Raw genomic sequence first — 19,760 nt, forward strand, 5'->3', positions numbered from 1 at the left:
TCTTTTCCAATTGCCAGTAAATTCAGCAAAAATTTATGCAGAACAAATACATGAATGGATAAATATTTGAGATCTTCTACTACTAGGCTCTATATTGAAAACTGGATCATAGAAGTGAACTTGTAATCTAGTGGGGGAAGTCATATCAGTACATATGTACCATATGTACACCTGGGATGACATTTGGGATTGAGTTTAGGTTGAGATTTCAAGGTGCTACAAGGTGAACTACATAGTTAACTGTATGGACAGAGACTGATGAAAAACAAAGATGGTGGATTCTCCACAAAAACGACAAATTCACCCATGAAATGCTATTACATGAGCACTGTGCCTGAGATTCCTGTTCTGTCGCTTACTTGAAGGTTGACATTTTATTTCCATCTGTTAGCTTGTGTGCAGCCCAGACTATTATTCTTTGCCTGAGGACCTATGGAAGATAGCACAATACTTTAATATTCTGGCGTAACAGTTGAGGGGGAGTTCTGGTCTGAGTTCTACCACAAGTGGTGAACTGACCTTGGATGTGTCACTTCATTTCTAAGATGAGACAATAGCAGAGGATGTGTCAACCTCTCAGGGTGGATCTGAGGATCAAATGAGATCATGAGAATGATGATTTATATTTAAAAAGCTTGAAAATTTTCTCAAATGACACTGAAGCACGAAGGAGTGCATATGTGTATATGCCTTGAGGAATTACAGCTACAAATATATAATGAAGTGGTTTTGAATGCCAAAATCATAGTTAATGTTTATATCATTTGCATGTAGGAAACAGGCCTACCTTGGGATAACGCGAGTTGAGATCCAGGCCATTGCAATGAAGCAAATATCACAATAAAACAAGTCACGTTGATTATTTTGTTTCCCAGTGCATATAAAAGTTGCATTCACAGTAAACTGTGGTCTATTAACTGGGCAACAGCATTATGTCTAAAAAATAATGTACATTATCTTAATTTAAAATATTATTAAAAATTGTGTACAATCAACCCTGAGTCTTCAAGTCTTAACCTTTTGGCTGGCGAAGGGTCTTGCCTTTCTGTTGCTGGCTGCTGACTGATCAGGGCGGCGGCTGCTGAAGGCTGGAGTGGCTATGGTAATTTCTTAAAATAAGACAACAATGAAGTTCACCCACATTGACTGACTTTTCCTTTCACAAAATATTTCTTTCTACAGAATGCTGTAGAAGGATAGCATTTTACCCACAGTAGAACTTCTTTCAAAATAAGAGTCAGTCCTCTCAAACTCTGCCACTGCTTTATCAAGTAAGCTTATGTAACCTTTCAAATCATTTATTGTCACTTCAACAATGTTCACAGCATATTCACCAAAGAGTGGATCCCATGGCAAGAAACCACTTTCTTTGCTTATTCATATGAAGCAACTCCATATCCATTCAAGGTGTATCATGAGATGGCAGTAATTCAATCACATCTTAAGGCTTTACTTCTAATTTTAGTTCTCTTATTATTGGTACCACATCTGCAGTTTCTTCATCCACTGAAGTGTTGAGCCTCTCAAAGCCATCCACGAAGGCTGGGATCAACTTCTTCCAAATGCTGGTTGTGTTAGTCTGTTTTTGCATTGTTATAAAGATATACCCGAGACTGGGTAATGTATAAAGAAAAGAGGTTTAATTGGCTCACAGTTCTTCAGGCTGTACAGGAAGCATGGCACCAGCATCTGCCTGGCTTCTGGTGAGGCCTCAGGGAATTTTTACTTATGGCAAAATGTGAAGCAAAAGCAGGCATATCACATGGCAAGAGAGGGAGCAAGAGTAAGAAAGGGGAGATCCCAGATTCTTAACCAACCAGATCTCATGTGAACTAACTTTGAGAGAACTCACTCATTACCAAGGGATGCTAAGCCTTTCATGGGGTATCTGCCCCCATGATCCAGTCACCTCCCACTAAGCTTCACCTCCAACACTGGGGATCACATTTCCACATGAGATTTGGAGGGGACAAACATCCAAACTATATCACTGGCTAATGTTGGGTATTTTGACTTTCTTCCATCTATGATAAATGTTCTTAATGGCATCTAGAATGATGAATCCTTTCCAGAAGTTTGTCAATGTACTCTGCCGGGATCCATCATAGGAATCACTATTGATGGTAACTATAGCCTTATGAGATGTACTCCTTAAATAATAATAGTTGAAAGCCAGAATAACTCCATGATCCATGGGTTGCAGAATGGATGCTGTGTTAGCAGGCATGAAAATGACATTAATCTCCTTCGCAGATTTCTATTAGAGCTCTTGGATGACGAGCTGCATTGTCAATGAGCAGTAATATTTTGAAAGAAATCTTTTCTTTCTGAGCAGCATGTTTCAATAGTGGGCTTGAAATATTCAGTAAACCGTATGCTGTAAACAGATGTGCTGTCATCCATGCTTTCTTATTCCATTTATAGAGTACAAGCAAAGTAGATTTAGCCTAATTCTTATGAGCCCTAGTTTTTTCAGAATGATAAATGTCCACTGGCTTTGACATTGGCCACCAGCTGCATTGGCCTCTAACGAGAGAGTTGCCCTGTCCTTTGAAGCCAGGCATTGATTTTTATTCTCGAGCTATAGAAGTCATGAATGGCATCTTCTTTCAATAGAAGGCTATTTTTTCTACATTGAAAATCTGTTGTTTGGTGTAGCCACTTTCACCAATTATCTTAGTTAGATCTTCGGAATTACTTGCTGCAGCTTCTCCATCAGCACTTGCTGCCTCACTTTGCACTTTTATATTATGAAGATGGTTTCTTTACTTAAACCTCATGAACCAACCTTTTCTAGCTTCAAACTATTCTTCTGTAGCTTTGTCACCTCTCCCATCTTTCAGAAAATTCAAAGAGTTAGGATCTTGCTCTGGACTAGGCTTTGTTTTCAGGAAATGTTGTGTCTGGTTTGATTTTCTATCCGGACCACTAAAACCTTCTCCATATCAGCAATAAGGCTGTTTTTTTTTTTTTTTTTTATCACTTGTGTCTTCACTGGAGTAGTACTTTTAGTTTCCTTCAAGAATTTTCCCTTTGAATTTATAACTTGGCTTACTGCTTGGCACAAGAGACTTAGCTTTTGGCCTCTCTTGGCTTTCGATCTGCCTTCCTCACTAAGCTGAATCACTTCTAGCTTTTGATTTAAAGTGAGAGATGAGCGGCCCTTCCTTTAACTTGAACACTAACAGACCAATGTAGGGTTATTAATTGGCCTATTCTCAGTATTGTGTCTCAGGAAATAGGGACATCCAAGGAACAGGAGACAGATGACAGAATGGCCCATTGGCAGAGCAGTCAGAGTATCAATAAATGCATGCATTTATCGATTAAGTTTACTATCTTATATGGGAGCACTTTGTGGTGCCCCAAAACAATGACAATGGTAACATCAAAGATCACTGATCATAAATCACCACAACAGATAAAATAACAGCAAAAAAGTTTGAAATATTTCGAGAATTACCAACATGTGACACAGAGATACAAAGTTAGCATATTCTATTAGAAAAATGATGCTGATAGGCTCACTGCAGGGTTGTCACAAACCTTCAATTTGTAAAAAATGCAATATCTGCAAAGCACAATAAAACGAGGCACAATTAAATGAGTATGTATATATAAGCATATAAAAACATATATACACACATATATGACATATGTGTGTATATGCATTCATACATGCATACGTAATGGTTGTATATGCTAAGAAGAGAAAGAAAACAATAGGTGATAAGCAGTGATCTGATCACCGGAAGTTGCATTTCACTGGTTTACAGCTGTAATGGATGACTGGAAATTCATCCCTGAAAGCCAGCCTGCCTGAGCTTAACTAGTAGTGCTCCCACTCATTGTCATGTCATCTTAGGTTAGTCACTTCACCTTTCTAAGCCTCAGTTTCATCGTCTATAAAACAGACAGATAACAGTGCCTTCCTTGCCAGGTTGTTGCAAAGAGGAAACGACACACTATTTATATGAAGTGTTTTGCAAAGGATTTGGCACACAGTAAGTGCTCTATAACTAGTAGTTATTGCTATTATGAAAATGTGTACTTTTTTAAAAAAAAACTTTGGTGGAAATCGTCCAGTTTCAGAAATCAGAATACAAAAAGAATATTAAAAATATGTAGGAATAGCTCTAACACTTCCCAAATAAAAAGGCATCCACGCCAAAAAAAAATGAAACTTCTTTTCTGTGTTATGCTATAGATATATTGACATTATACAGAATTAACATTACTTTTCTAATAACAAAGAGCATCACTCATTCCCTAGACTCAAACAGCCAACTGGACTCTGGGGAAAGGCATATATTATGTTAGCAACTTGGAATAGAAACTCCCTTTGAAAGCTGCTCAATAAAGAGCCCTTAATGTACTACAAGTAAGCTAAGGCAACATGTTTTGTAGTTAATGAACCTAAAAGCTAAAGCCAATGGTGTGGCTTAGAGAACAGCACTACTTCCTCGATGCTACAAGGTAAATTAGCATCAAGTCCTATGTCATGAAACTTTCAATAAAGAACTGATTATATAAGGCATTAAGTCTTTCTCTAATTACAGCTATAAATATAGATAATCAAGTCATTCTGAGTACTAAAATCAATTTTACTGTTTATGCTCTTTCCATTTTATATATTTAGCTGTCGACTTTTAACTTGAATACATAAGCAGCTGGTGAAAAATATGCTTAGAATACGAATTATGTTGTCACGGAGGATACCAATATATGTTGCCTGTAGGAGAGTTAATAAGGATTGAAAACAGTATAATTGTTTTACCAATGAAAACACTATATACTGGGGGAACCTATGATTTCATTTTATAAATTAGATGCTGAATACTTTACTCTGGTGATTTTCAGCAGTGTCATCTCTATAATAAAGTTCCTTTTAACTGCTTAGTTGAATGTTATGTGGAGGCCTGAGGCTCAGATGAAGGCTTCTAGCCTGAATCTTAGGGTTTGCACATTTGGGTAATGTGAGGAGGCAAGAATGGGCTTACAGAAGAGACCCTGAGTCCCCTCACACAGCCATAAACATGGATGAAGACCACAGACACGCTGACACACCTAGCAACAGGCAATACAAAGAATGGCAGGTCTGCTAAATTTGTCTCTATTCTACTTGTAGCTCAGAGACAGAATATGACCTTGCCTCCTAGAAAAATGTGGTCTAGTGAACTGTCAGAGTAACCACACTTCTCTCTTGGAGAAGGTCAAGTAAAGGGTAGAAAGAGAGGTCAGAAGAGTTCCAACTAATACTCCATGTATGAGAAGAGGAATGAAAGGCTACATGCATCCCCCGGATATCACTTCTTCCTCTGTGAATCTATGGTTCTGTTTGTTGACTTATTTATTCCCATATGAGTATTCAGTCATACAAAAGTATTTATTGAACACCTTCCCTGATTAGTCATCAAGCTATGAGATGAGCTCAATCTACTGGTTTTCATATAATACAATGTGCAATGAATGCTTCTTGAATCAAAGTCAGCTTAAAGAAAATTGCTTCCAGATTTTGGGAAGGAAGGAATGCTTTATTAGGCTTCATGTGTCTCCACTAAACACCAGGCTCTGTACTGGGTGTCTTACAAATATGATTTCATTGGTACCTCAGAGAACTATGTAGGCAGACAATTCAGTTTTACAGATGAAACAACCAAGATTTAGACTGGTGAAGTGACTTGCTCGAGGTCACACACTTTGCAAGAAGTCAAGCAGAGATTAAAATTCATGTCTCAGATGGCCTTTCTTCCTAACATTCAGCTCCTTCAGGTCTCTGTGTTTTCCTAGCCCGAGCTAGTGGCAAAAAAGCCAAAGCTCATTCTGCTGCCCTACAAATGGCTCTTGTATCAAGTTTTGCCTGCTTTTTTATCCCCCCCTCTGGCGCTTTGAAAAAATGTGTTCCGTTCTTCAAGTTGTCTGGAGCAGGAGTACTGCGTTTCAAACAGGCCAGGGATGTACCAAACAAGGCCAGGTCAACACCAAGAGAGCAATGGTGACTGGCAGGAGCCTGGTCTACTGCTCCTGGTTAAGAAAACACAGGAGAGTTTGTTTTCCATGCCTTTGTGTGACTAAAAGCTTAGAAAGTGTTAACAGGGAGTCTCTCTACTTTGTCTTCTCCTTTCCTAAGCCTAGAATTTCCCGAAGTATGTTTTAAGGGACATTTGACCTGTGATCACGAAACGTGTTCAAATAGGCTTTAAAACTTGGTTAAAATAAAGCTGGTATGGATTTGCAGGGGAGGGTGAACGACATCTCACCACCCCCAAAAAAACTGATAACCAATTTTAAGGACTGGTTACATCAATACACAAGAAAAATTAGTAACTAGAAGTCTCTTTAGCAGTTATTCTGCATTTATAATCGATTCCATTGTTACTTTTCTTAAGTGATAGTGAAATCCCAACTAAATAATGAACTTAATTGGAGAATATTGCATAGAAAATAACTTAATATTAATAATAGAATTTCCCAAAGTCTGTTTTAAGGGACATTTATCCTGTGATCAAGAAACATGTTCAAACAGATTTGGCAAATGCTACATGTTACATCCTTCGAATGCCTTAATCTGTCTATCAGCATATAAAAGGTCTGAGAAGTTCTGCAGCAAAGACCAAGTAAATGAAGCACATTATCTTTCTTTGACCCATGCCTTTCAACTAAACCATCATGCCCCCTGGAATGTCATTCCCGCCTACCCTGAGGATAAAAATCCTACTCATTCTTCAAGGTTGAGTTTTAAAAATATATAGATCCTCAGGCCCACGCCGAGAGAGTCTGATTTGGGAAAAGCCCAGAGAATTTTAAGTACCTTCTTAAGTATAGATTTTAAGTGACTTTAATTCTAATAACCAACTGCTGAATTCACAACTCCTACTTTTGAGATTTTCCACATGCAGCCTCAAGTCTGAATCTAGCTTAGCACTCTATATATTCAGGGATCCACAGGCTAAAATGTGTTTACATCAGCAAAAGTAGCTTATGTTGCCAAAGTATTTATATTAGGAACTTTACATATCTAATGATACATTTTATAGTGGGGCATATTTAAATGAATGTCCCCCAAATGACTATTTTAAATTTTTGAGGCAGTTCTTATGATTCTCTTGGTGCCCTCAAGTCATACAATACATGAAGCAGCCTGATACGTGAGATCGTTCTGGGGTCTCATCAGAGTTTAATCCGGGCCCAGCTCACTTAAGTCTGCACCTCTCCCTCTGAAGAGTCTTACAACCTTTTAGGACTTTTCAACCTGGTTAAAACAAAGTTGATATGGACTTTCAGGGGAGAGTAAATGACATCCCACTATCCCCAAAAGACTGGTAATCAATTTTAAGGGCTGGTTACATTAATACACAAGAAAAATTGGTAAGTTTCTTTAGCAGTTATTATGCATTTATAACCAATTCCATTGTGACGTTCCTTAAGTGACAGTGAAATCCTAACTAAATAATGAACTTAATTGGAGAATATTGCATAGAAAATAACTTAAAAATTAATAATATAGTAAAACAAATTTCAGGATCTCACAAAAACAAACAAAACAAAACAAAAACAAAAACAAAACCCTATGTTGGCAGTTGTAGTAAAATTAGGAGTGTAGGCTGTTAAAATACCAGTATCATAGAAAATAATATTTTCACATCTTTATTTCTGCTGTTGCAGACATCACGTACTTCAGCCTATAAGAGGAATGTGTTTTCTCAAACAAATGTTATATTGATCTTTTATCTTGTGAGGCACATTCTGATTCCTGCAACGAAGTCCATCTGGAACGTGGCAGTCACTGATGTGTGGGCTTGAGCATCAGCCAAAGGAGGAAAATTAATTGTAAGTGGATTATGAAAAATGTTCCCTTGTAACCTCTTTTAACAGGGCAGATGGAACAGGAGTCTCCAGTTTGTACTTGGCTTTTGCTTCTGAGAGGCCTATTCAAGCCCAAGGTGAGATGATTTTTCAGATCACACATACGCATCATGGAAACTGGGAATTCATTCCCATGTTGGGAAACCAAAATTTCATCTGTGTTGTTGGGCAGCAGCAGAAGGGCATGCACACAATGGCCTGAGGCTGCACCCTCTTCAACATGGACCCCGTGAAGCTTGGCAAGGTCATGCAGTTCTGGCATAGGCCTGTGGTTAGATGGGAGCCCCCTTGGGAAAACCAAACCGAATGGTTGAACAGAATCCATGGTGGCTAGTCAACTTTTCACTCTGCCAGTTAGGCTGGAATCATGTCATTCACCAAGAAGAAAAGGGCAGGAGGCCCTTTCACCTGGGGGCTCTGGGGAAATGCCTACCATTCTACAGTCAAAAAGGGCAAAGGTGGCTTGAGTTCCTGGTAACCCCAACCTGGCCTTCTTGGAATTACCTGGCTTGCTTGTTTTAAGTGATAATAGGATTGAGTGATATTCCGTAGGGGAATAGCAAGTGTTTCAGCCTAGACAAAAGGCATTGTGTTCCGTGAGACTCCATACTCTCAATGATAGGGTGATTTTTTTCTTTTACAACATGTAGTCAGTCCTGAGCCAGTGACATTACAGGGAAATAGAACATAAACTGGAGTGTTCAGCTTTTTCTGGCACTACCCTCATCTTTGTCCTTTGCTTCATATTATCTACTCTCTCCTCAAAGAAGTGTTTTCCTACATACAAGACAGGTGACCTAGTTCAAGTCTCCATTTGCACGTAAGTCTTAAAAAAGTGCTTTTAGTACCTTGGGCCAAATTCTCTTTCTCATTTAACGTCTTTCGAGAGCCAACGATGTTCAAAATAAGGGATCAAGCACAGACTTTGACATAGTGACCACAAGGAATGGTGAAGACAGTCTGCTTTGCTATAAATGGAGTTCTCTTAACTCTTTGTGCGCATTGAATGGGTTCCAACCTATAACAAACACTCCAATCCCATGCATTCCCAAGTGCATATCCATCAAATCCAAACTTTAAACTTGAGTAAATATATCTGTCTTACAAAGTCCAAGGTATTTATTACAGGGATCACCCACTTCAGGAATTTAAACAATGTTCAGACCAAGGAAAAATTCCTTACCAGGGGTTTTAAACTCCATTTCCCCTCTCTCCAGCTGGCTAGCAGAGCCTGGCATGAAAGCAAGCGAAGCGATTGCCATTCTTCCCTCCTTCAGTCCCTGACTCCCTAGCCTCTTTAACCCCTCCTTGCCCAACCACATGGATTTGCATCATTTACTAAAAAACTGCAGTAAGTTGGTGCCAAGCTGGCTGGAGCTCCCCAAGGGACTCACAGCAGGGTGATAAGAACCATCCTCCCCTCCCGGTACCCTGCTTCGTGTCACACTCTGCAAAAATCAAATAAATAGATTTAAATTAGAAGATCATTAAAAAGGTTTTTTTTTTGACTCTCTCTCTCTCCTGCTTCCCCTTCCCAGAACCCCCACTCCCAACCCCCACCCCCCTACTATCTTATAATAGGCTATTAATTCCAGCCATTTCAGACCATCTGAAGTGTGGTGTGTAAACTGTGGCTGCATCAATCAGAGTTGTGTGTCTAGTTATTTCAAGCATTCCCTGTTGGCATAAAGAAAGGCTGGTTTGTCCTGCTCCAGCCCAAGTGCAGCTGAAATCTCCATTGATTGATAACTGAATGCATAGGGCCGGAATGTTCTACAGCTGGGACGGCAGGAGTAAGCATATCTGAGTAGTCCAAGGAGGGAGTGGGGAATGGTGGAAATGGATGGTGACAAAGCATTTTATCCAGTGAAGGCAGGTGGGGATCTGGACTTCACCATTGCTTGCCAACTGGCCTCACTGGTTCTGACTTCATGAGCTGAGTTGCTCATTTCTGAAGATGTTTCACAAGGGCTTTGCAATGTGTGTAGCAAATTCCCCAAACAATTCCACTCACCACCTCACAGCACCAGGTATAGTGGCATCATCTTTGTGATAACACAGGGCATTTCAAGGTGCCGATGTCCATGAGTGGTAGTGTCTTCAGTCCCAACCAGTTGTATCTAGGTGTTTCGTTCATTGTTATTTTTTGGTTTGTTCGTTTTACCTCTCTCCTTGTAAAAACCAAACCAAACAAAAACAAACAAAACCAACAACAACTAACTGTCTGCCACCCAAAATTCCTACCCTGTCATATCATGAGTAAACTTTTCCAAACTAAAAAATGACAATATGAAGTAGGTCTTCAATCAGTGGAGCACATATTTTGATATCTTACTGTGTATAAGTAAAATCCTGCAGACATCAAAGAATAATGGTGGATGGTAGTCTGGGTGTAAAAGTTAGAAAATATTTGCTTAATACAAACATGGATGTAGGTTTTCTTCCTGTATTACTCTTCATTTCAAAAGGTGGGTGGAGGTGATCAGGAAGCAGGAAAAGGAATTGTGACACAGAGAGAGATAATTAACTCCCTCCCACTGAATAAAAAAATAAATAAAGAAGGTCCATTTAAGCTTATGTATCTTATAGACTCATTTTGACCTGAGTAAAACCCATTCTCTGCCACTCCCTCTCAAATCCCCAGGGTTAAGCTTGGCTATCAAACACTGACATTCAGTCTGGGGGAGGGGAAAGATGAAGGGAAGCATAAAGGTGGGAGGAGGGGCTCCACTAGGGAGATCAATCTTTGTTCATCCTTATTCTCTGACGTGGGAGTCAGTGAATACATTTGAGAGTTGGGTAGGTAGGGTCTGAGTGTCCCTGGAGACTTCTCTGGGCAAAACACAAACAGGGAGCCGTAGCTCTTGTGCTCTGTCTAATTATAGGACCCTTAGCAGGAATGAACAGCTGATCCATAGGCAGAAAACAACCATGAATCACCAAAGATGATGGTGAGAAGGGGGAGAGGCTGTCCCAAAGGCACAGAGAGACTCCAAGGAGGGGGAGTACAAGTAATTGCACCAGGTCTAGCCAGAGAACCTTCAAGAAATTCACTAAAAAGATCACCGCTTGGAGGATTTGGAAGCCAACCTCAGCCTCTGCTCCCTCCTCCAATCCAGCTGTCCCAGAATGTGGCTGCTTTGCACATTTGCTAGGGATTCCAGGTGGCATCAGCTCCAGGGTCCCCTGGCTAGGCTGCCTGAGGCTTTGCAGTGAAGAGTGTCTCTGGAGGGCTGAGTGGGCTCACAAGCCTTTGAAGGGCTGCTGGCAAAGAGAGAACCCTGCAGGCATCTGGCTCTGTGGCCAGTCCAGGAAATGAATGCAGTCTCCAGAGAATGAATGCAGTCTCTCCCCTCCCAACTGCACCACCCACAATGTCAAGCTGACCCACGGATTCTTGGAAGGCACAATGGCACCTGATAGCACAGCAAGTACAGGGGAACCTGGCAGATGGCATGGACCTGCCTGGCCCCAGAACTCAGCTATATCAGAGAAAGGAGGCAGGAGTCTACCCTGATGAAGAGTCTACCCTGATGAAGAAGGAGTACTCAGGGCAGATTGTGGAGAATGTCAGCCAAGTCATTAATATTTGGGATCAGGGGGTCTCAGAAATCTGAATTTCGACATTTCCCAGATGATACTTACTCATTCATTCACCAAATATTTATAGAGTATCTTCTCTATGCCAGGCACTTTTCTAGGAATTGGAGAGACAGTACAGTAGTAAGTTAAAAGGACAAAAATCTGGCTGGGTGTGGTGACTTACACCTGGAATCCCAGCATTTTGGTAGGCTAAGGTGGGAGGAACGCTTGAGGCCAGAAGTTCAAGACCAGCCTGGGCAGCATAGGGAGACCCTGTCGCTACAAAAAGAGAAAACAAAAAATATCTGGGTATGATGGTGTGCACTTTTAGTCTCAGCTACTTGGAAGGCTGGGGTGGGAGCATAAAAAAAAAAGACAAAAATCTTTGTTCTCCTATAATTTCCATTCTTATGGGAGAGAGAGTAAAGTATATGGCAAGGTGGTATATGCTGAGTTCTATGGGGAAATATGAAGGCGTAGGAAGCACAGACATCTGTGTAGTATAAACCAGGATGGTACGAAGGTTAAAGAAAGCCTCATTGACAAGGTGATACTTAAGCACATACTTGAACATGGTGGTAAAAGAAGCCATACTCATGTCTGGGGAAATACATTCTTTGCAAGGGGAACAGAAGGCAACGGGTGAAGGCAGGAATGTGTGGACAACCGCCAGGTGGCAAAGTGGCAGAGCCCAAGAGTGATGAGGAGTGACCAGAGAGGGGAGCCAGGAGCTAGCAGAGGATAGGCACGCAGACAGATCCACAGGCAAGCTGACATTTGAGGACATCATTCTAAAACTACAATTATTGGAGCTAGTTGATAAAATCCACTTCCACAAATTTTACTTAGGGTCAGATACAGGCCCAGGGAGTGGATGGAGAAAGCCAACCCACAAGTGTAACTGGCATTCTTGCTCTCAGCCTGCCCTCTAGGACCTTGTATCACAGTGGTGGGGACTGAAAACTAACCACACAGCATGACGTTTGCCAAGGGCTAAGTGTGCGGTGCTGACAACAGATGATACAAGTGCTCCAGGGAGGGATCTGTGTGTCCCTGTCTGCTGGCTGGTTCCAGAGGACTTCCTGAAATGGGCCTTGGCTGACCGGTAGTATCAGTTGTCAGGTAGTGTCTTTAAGACAGCATGGGACAGGGGCCAACTGAGAAAGTGCTCCCATTCCAGTACTCTCTGGATGCCCCACATGGGCTCCCCAGGCCTAACAGCTTGTTTCAGCAAATACACTCCATGCTCCTGTCTCCAATTACTTGGCAGCTCCCCTGGCTCTTAATCCTGGGCTCAGCCTCTAGACTCTGAGTTGGCACCCACTATGTCCTGCTCTTGGAACTAATAAGAGCTCTCACTGCCACCACCTAGCACTGAGCATGGCAGCTTTCATGGCCCTGTCTTTTGTATCACACTGAGCTTGTCACCAGCTTGCTGCTTCCTAGTCCTGAATCTGCTGGATACAGTTCCTCCCAGCCTGATGTCTTGACGTTTCACTTGATATGATAATTAAAAATCAGATAAGTGAAAGAGTGAGAAGAAGATGCTGCTTGCAATCAAGGATGCAGAAGAAGAAAGCTACAGGAGTTGCTGGGGAAAAGGGGAGTAGACATACCATTTTCCCTAAAGTTACAAGGTACATAAAAGGAATAGTGCATCACAGCCCTTCCAAAAGACATATTCTTATTCCTTCCAAAAGACATATTCTTTCGAATTAGACAGGCATGGATTTGAAATCAAGTTCTGCTATGTCTCATCAGAGGCTAAGAGCTACTTAATCATGTTGAGATAAATTTTTCTCATTCATAAAATAAGGATAATAATACTTATCTTTCAGAAAAGCAGAGAGTATAAAATAAACTACATTAATCATTCATGTATATAACAAAAACATGGTAAGCCTGCAATTAAACACAGACTTGTTTTTGTTTTTTGCTATTATTATTATTGTTCCTGATAACAGCAAATACCAAAGGATGCTGGGGATTAAGTTCTAGAAGATCTTGATCAAGGAGGTTAAATGTCAGTGTGATAAATAGAAAAGCCAGGACAGAGACCCTCCTTGGTTCTTTTGCTAGCCCTGCTAGCTAGGAGTTTCCTCCTTAAGACATCAGGGTATGTCTGGGTAGAGTTTGCATTTCAGTCACATGTTTCCCTGCTGTTTCTGTCTTCTCATCTGTGCCTGGCCAGTCTTAATGGGTCCGTGTGAAGACCCAGACTCAGTGTATGTGACCCAGCTGTGGACAGCCTCTTGTTTCGGAGAATTGGCCTCTTCTCAGAGGGATACCAAAATGAAGAAAACTTTTCCTTGGCAGTTTCTACAAAGTGAAATGTCAGTCTCCAGCCTTTGGATTTTTTTCCCCTTCTGTTCACCCACACTGTTTATGGAAAATGAATCATGCCACTCATTCACACAAATGGAGAGGTAGTTTGGGGATAAACAACACAACTTCCTGGAATGCCCTTGGCTGCTCATTACACTGCTGTTATCACCATTGCTGTAGACCCTTGGTTTGCAGAGGCCTCCTGGGGTACAGAAGGTGCTGCTTAGGTCAGAGGGAAAAACACAGGCTCCTGGCCCATCCACCAGGCTAATTAATGCCAGAGACAGAATTCCCGTGTGTACGTTGTTGCTTCCCTGCCATGAATCAAAACCACTGGCTCCAATCTCCCCAGCACTAGTCCCTCACTTCCTTCAAAAGGGAGAGTGAGTACAAAAGGCCAGGGGAGATGGAAATAAGACAATGCTTCCTGGTACTTCTGCTTTCAAATGGAGAGTTCCTAGTGAAGCCCTGAGGCCATTTCCCATCATATGCATTTCCCTGCCAGTGCTGGTTCCTGCTTCCTTCAGAGACTCTCATTGAGTTTCTAACTCCTGCAAATATCTCTCTTGAGGATCAGCCCCTGCCACACCTGGTCCCGAGAAAGCTTTACCATGCCTGCTCTCCATTTCCTTCCAGCCCCCAAAGATAAGTTTAAAAGTTGTTCTTATTCCAGAGACTTATATCAACTTGAGAAAATAGGGATGTATGTGTGTATGGTGGTGGTAGTAAGGGCAGGTAACTAGATATATATAAATATGGGGAATATATATATATACACACACATACACACACACACACACACACACACACACACACATATATATATATATATATATTTTTTTTTTGGACAGAATCTCACTCTGTAGCCCAGGGTAGAGTGCGGTGGTGTGATATGGCTCACTGCAACCTCCGCCTCCCAGGTTCAAGAGATTCTCCTGCCTCAGCCTCCCAAATAGCTGAGACTACAGGCATGCGCCACGATGACTGGCTAATTTTTGTATTTTTAGTAGAGATGGGAGTTTCACCATGTTGGCCAGGCTGGTCTTGAACCCCTAACTTCAGATGATCCACCCGCCTTGGCCTCCCAAAGTGCTGGGGTTACAGGCATGAGCCACTGCACCCGGCCTGCTAGGTTATTTTAATACATTTAATGAAGACTGGCATTAAACACATTCCTCTACTTCCTGATGATCCACTTAGCTCCAGCAACCTGTCTGCCTCCTGCAGACTCCGTCGCTCCGGCTCTGAGTTCTTATAGCTCTTATACCTACTCCTGTATTCGCATTGGTAATTATTTGCTTAGGTGTCTATCTTACTCTCTGGGCAGGTATCCCTGAAGGGGCAGGGAGCCTTCCTTCTTCCTCGTGGAGGAAGCTCAATAGGAGGAGCTCAATAAATGTTGACTTACTGAGTGAATGGGTGCCTTCACTAATCTTTTTCTTTGACTCCAAGGTCATTTTTGGAAGATTCTTCCATATTTGTTTTTCAAGATGGAGCAAAGAAGGTGAATGAATCCTTGAGTCTTAGAACAAGAGGACACTCTCAGGACCTGGGATGGGGGCTTGCAAGGTCTTTTTTCTTCAGCATGGCTGCCACTGATCCATGTGGATTTACCAGATTGGCCTGATCAGGGCCTCTCTCTGTTAACCCAATCTCTGCAGTCTAAGCTTCTGGATAGATGATCAGATTGACCAAAGTCAGTGAACCCACTTGATTAAGATTATAAAGAGCAGCCTTGGGGCACTTGCTCTTGCCTGCTGCCTCCCCAGCACAAGCACCTTTAGGGTTTGTCGCTGAGGCTGCCAATAGGGCAGAACAGGGTGTAGCAGTGCAGCTTGCCATGGATGTGTTACTAACATCTCAACACTGAGCCCTCGGGATGGCTTGGTACTGTGTCCTGGGATCTCTAGGAAGCCTGCTCTGCCACTCTGATCAATGCTCATCTTACTTTTCTGCTCTCCTTAAATCTGCCACTCATCCTACTACCCTTCATCCCTTTCCTCCTCACTTGGTAGATGTACTACTTCATAAAAATATTAGAAGGCTGGGCATGGTTGCTCATGCCTATAATCCCAGAATTTTGGGAGGCTGAAGTGGGAGGATCACCTAAAGCCAAAAGTTGGAGACCAGCCTGGACAACATAGTGAGACACTGTCTCAATAAAAACATTAAAATATTAGATGGATGTGGCGGCGTGCCTGTAGTCACAGCTACTTGGGAGGCTGAGGCAGGAGGATTGCTTGAGCCCAGGAGTTCAGGGTTATAGTGAGCTATGATTGTGCCACTGCACCCTAGACTGAGCAACTGAGTGAGATGTCTCTGAAAAATAATAATAATAATAATAAACAATAATAATTTTAAAGGGAGTTAGAAGCTCTCAAATGGAAATTAAATTTTTCCTGCCAGGGTCACACACCTCTTTGCCTCTGCACACTTCCTCTGTGCCTTTCCTTTAGCTTCAAGGGAGAACATGCCCCTCCTCTGGTCCAGGGCCAGGCCTTCAGATGATTTCTGGATGTGCCTCTTTGATGCTCTCTAAAGACCACTGTTTTCCCCACTTTCTCTTACATCTCCAAACTCCCCCTGCCTTCCAGATCATTCCTCACAGTATTCAAACAGGCTCAAGTATTCAAGAAGGCTGGGCATGGTTGCTCATATTAAAACGGAGTTCCCTCCATATTAAAACGAAAACAAAACAAGACTCCTTTGAAACCACATCTCAACAAAGGCAGTGATCTCTAGTCAAAAATTCTAGAAGCAATGGTCTAAGCCTACTCGCTCCACTTAACCATTCACTCCTCCACCTCCCTTTCCAAACAGCCTCTACCCCTCTAAAGTAACTGCTCCAATTAGGGTGATGATGGAATTCATTAGCACCTGTATGAAACCAGCATCATCATGCTAACAAGATGCCTTGTAATAGTAATGAAATATAGGCTTATCAACAAGTTGCGTGAATTCTAAAAGTGTTTGTGAAAACAAACAAACTAAACCAAAACAAAACAAGAAAAAACAAAGCTAAGAGCTTATGATGTCTATCGATATTCTAGATATGACAATTATCCAAAATGGTAAATTAGTCTTGCAATTGATTATAACCACAAAAATACATTTCCTGTGAATTTAAAATAGCCTATGAAAAACAATTGCAAATTTCCTATTTAAATTATTTAGTGAATATTTATTGAGTAATATGTGCAAAGACTTAAGTTTGAAATGAAAAAGGAATAGCAAATACATATACAACTTGTCCCAATTCATTAGGAAAAAAAGAGGAAAAACACCAACAGTTGCTGAAGGCCTGTCCTATCTGCCTGATGAGGTTATTACATTTCATTCTCCTAAGAGTCCTACACAGTAGTCATTATTATCCTCATCAGCCTTTTTTTTTCTTTTCTTTTCTTTTTTTTTTTTTTGTGACAGTCTCACTCTGTCATCCAGGGTGGCAGGATGATCTCGGCTCACTGCAACCTCTGCTTCGTGGGTTCAAGCAATTACTGTGCCTCAGCCTCCTGAGTAGCTGGGATTACAGGCATGCACCACCATGCATGGCTAATTTTTGTATTTTTAGTAGAGACAGGGTTTCGTCATGTTGGTCAGGCTAGTCTCAAATTCCTGACCTCAAGTGATCCGCCTGCCTTTGCCTCCCAAAGTGCTGGCATTACAGGCGAGAGCCACCACACCTGCCCATTCATCAGACATTGCTAGTGGTCACTGACATCTGGTTCACCTCTCTTTCTGAGTATGTGGAAGCCTGCATTTTCCAGGCTCACCGAGGTTGGGTCTATGACTAGAAATGACGTAAATCACTTCTGTGTTGGCCATTAATTGCTTAAGTGAGAGCTTTCACACTGTCTCTCTCCCTCTTCCCCTGCTGTAGCACTGGAAGTTTTCACATGTTCCAGATGACATATTTGTAAGGTGGTGAAGCCTAGATCCATCAGCCTAGGTCCCTGAGTGACTACATGGTGCAGAACTTCCTGCTTGCCTGCAATGGATATGTAGTATGAGTGAGAAACTTTTGTCATGCTAAACCACTGAGATTTTGGAGTTGTTACTACAGTATAGTGTAGTACATTTGAATATACACAATGAAAGTATTCAGGAGTTAGGTAACTCATCCAAAGTCATCCAAGGCAGAAAAGTGGGGCTACAAACAGATTTAATTGGGCTCCAAAGTTTGCACTGCTTTACCACACCATGCCAGCTTTCATAATTATATGAAGTCCTTGGCACACAATTGGAATTTAGTAAGTATTTTATCCCTTATTATTGTATCATTTTTACTGATAGTAACTTAGACATTTTCAACATTTGAGCCAAGGTTTTCCATTATACACACACACACACACACACACACACACGTATGGACACACATATGAATGTATATATGTAACATATATGTATACATGATATATGTTTATATAGTATGTTTAACATATAATATTTATGTGTATATGTATATTCATTTAACTCCCACACTGAGCTCATGAGGTAGATCTTAGTAAATTTCTCTCTTTATGTCCATTTCTTCCTTCTGTTAAACAAGCCATTATTGATTTTCTAAGCTATGCCAGGCACAGCACTAGGGGCTGGGTATAGAGTGATGGCTGATCCAATAATTAAAGAGATTCAATGATTTATCTCATGACAACTAATAGGAAGAGCTGGACTTTGAACATAGGTTGTCTGATTTTAAATTTCAGGAGTTTATAATCTAATGGAAGGCAAAGAAAGCTACACAAATATTCAATACAGCAGTCAAAAAGCTAGAGAGGGGGTATAGAGTTTGTCATCAATATATGTTATAACTAAATGAAAAAATACTATGGGGATTCAGGAGTGAAGGGCATGGTCACGTCCAGCTAAGTTTACTGGCAAAGGCTTCAAGGGAGAGGGGAACTCACCTGAGCTTTGTAGGGTGGGTCAGATTTTGACTGAAAACTGTGACTGAAAACATTTTAGGCCATTCCTGCGGCCTAAAATGTTCAAAATGCATTTAGAGGAACTGTTCAAAATGCCGTTGGCTGCAGTATGGGATTCACGTTAGAAATAGTAGGTGGTTAAGATGGAAAGAGACTGTAGGATTGCTGAATATTAGAGCAGGAAGCAACTTCAGAGATCACCCCATCTAGGGAGGTAAAGGGCTTTGATCTCAAAAGTTAACTGGTCTGTTGGAAGGGACTGAATGAATAATTTTGAAGCTCATTAGGGCTCAGTGGGAAAAAGCCAAAGATCAATTAACGATGAATTCCAAGGATACTATAGGAAAGTAGTGGTGCCTGAATGTCATATATCTGGCATCTCTGATCTTGTCCAATCACTTCATTCATTTCACATTCAAGAAAACTAAAATCTAGAGAGGAAAAGCAACTCTTCAAAGCTAACTACAACCTAGACAGGGAAAGTAGCTCTTCCAAGGTCACATGGTTACATTGTGGCATAACTGGAACTAGAACAAAGACCACCTGATTTCTTTTTTTGTGCATTTTTTCTTCACGCTAGGCATCAGATTTTGGAAGATCTAGTGCATTTGAACTAAGGGTAGGTGAGAGGGAAGCTCTGCAAGTTTTCCAGCAGGGAGATTGCATTGGAATGATGATGAGAGTATGACGGGCAGACTGACATGTGGAAAACAGAGGCAGGGAAGGTTAGGTAAATTCCCAAGTAGAATTAGGAATCATGGACTAGGGCCTGAATTGGGGCACTAGAAGTGAAAAGGATGGATGAGTGTGATTTCAACAGAAGAGGAACAATTCTTGTTGTTAGTAACACCACTGGCACTGTGGTTCATAAACAGGATCAGATCTCTGTTCTGGAAAGTGATGCTGAAAAGAACATTTTCCTCCAGAAAACCCAGACTAATCCCATGTTTAAACAATCCTTGGATCCTGTATTCCAGGCTGAAGTTGATTGTTTCTCTGAGTGCCAAACACTCATATGAAAACTAAAAAAAAAAAAAAAAAAAAAAAAAAAAAAAAAAAAAA

At 41.2% G+C, this 19,760-nt stretch overlaps 1 protein-coding gene across 2 annotated transcripts in view; it reads right to left on the minus strand.

Moving 5' to 3' along the window:
* Nucleotides 1-19,760, minus strand: part of ANKFN1 (ankyrin-repeat and fibronectin type III domain containing 1) — a 331,563-nt gene that overhangs the window by 299,284 nt on the left and 12,519 nt on the right. Inside the window, exon 1 of one of the 2 annotated variants that reach the window (XM_011953738.1) lies at nt 10,957-11,183. The exons of the other annotated variant lie outside the window; for it this stretch is intronic. Coding sequence (XP_011809128.1) covers nt 10,957-11,037 — 81 coding nt within the window. The 5' untranslated portion in view covers nt 11,038-11,183. Of the gene's footprint in view, nt 1-10,956; nt 11,184-19,760 lie in introns of those variants that run through there. 2 annotated transcript variants of the gene reach the window in all.

Source organism: Colobus angolensis, unplaced genomic scaffold (genome assembly GCF_000951035.1).
Source record: "Colobus angolensis palliatus isolate OR3802 unplaced genomic scaffold, Cang.pa_1.0 Scaffold37, whole genome shotgun sequence".
NCBI lineage: Eukaryota > Metazoa > Chordata > Mammalia > Primates > Cercopithecidae > Colobus > Colobus angolensis.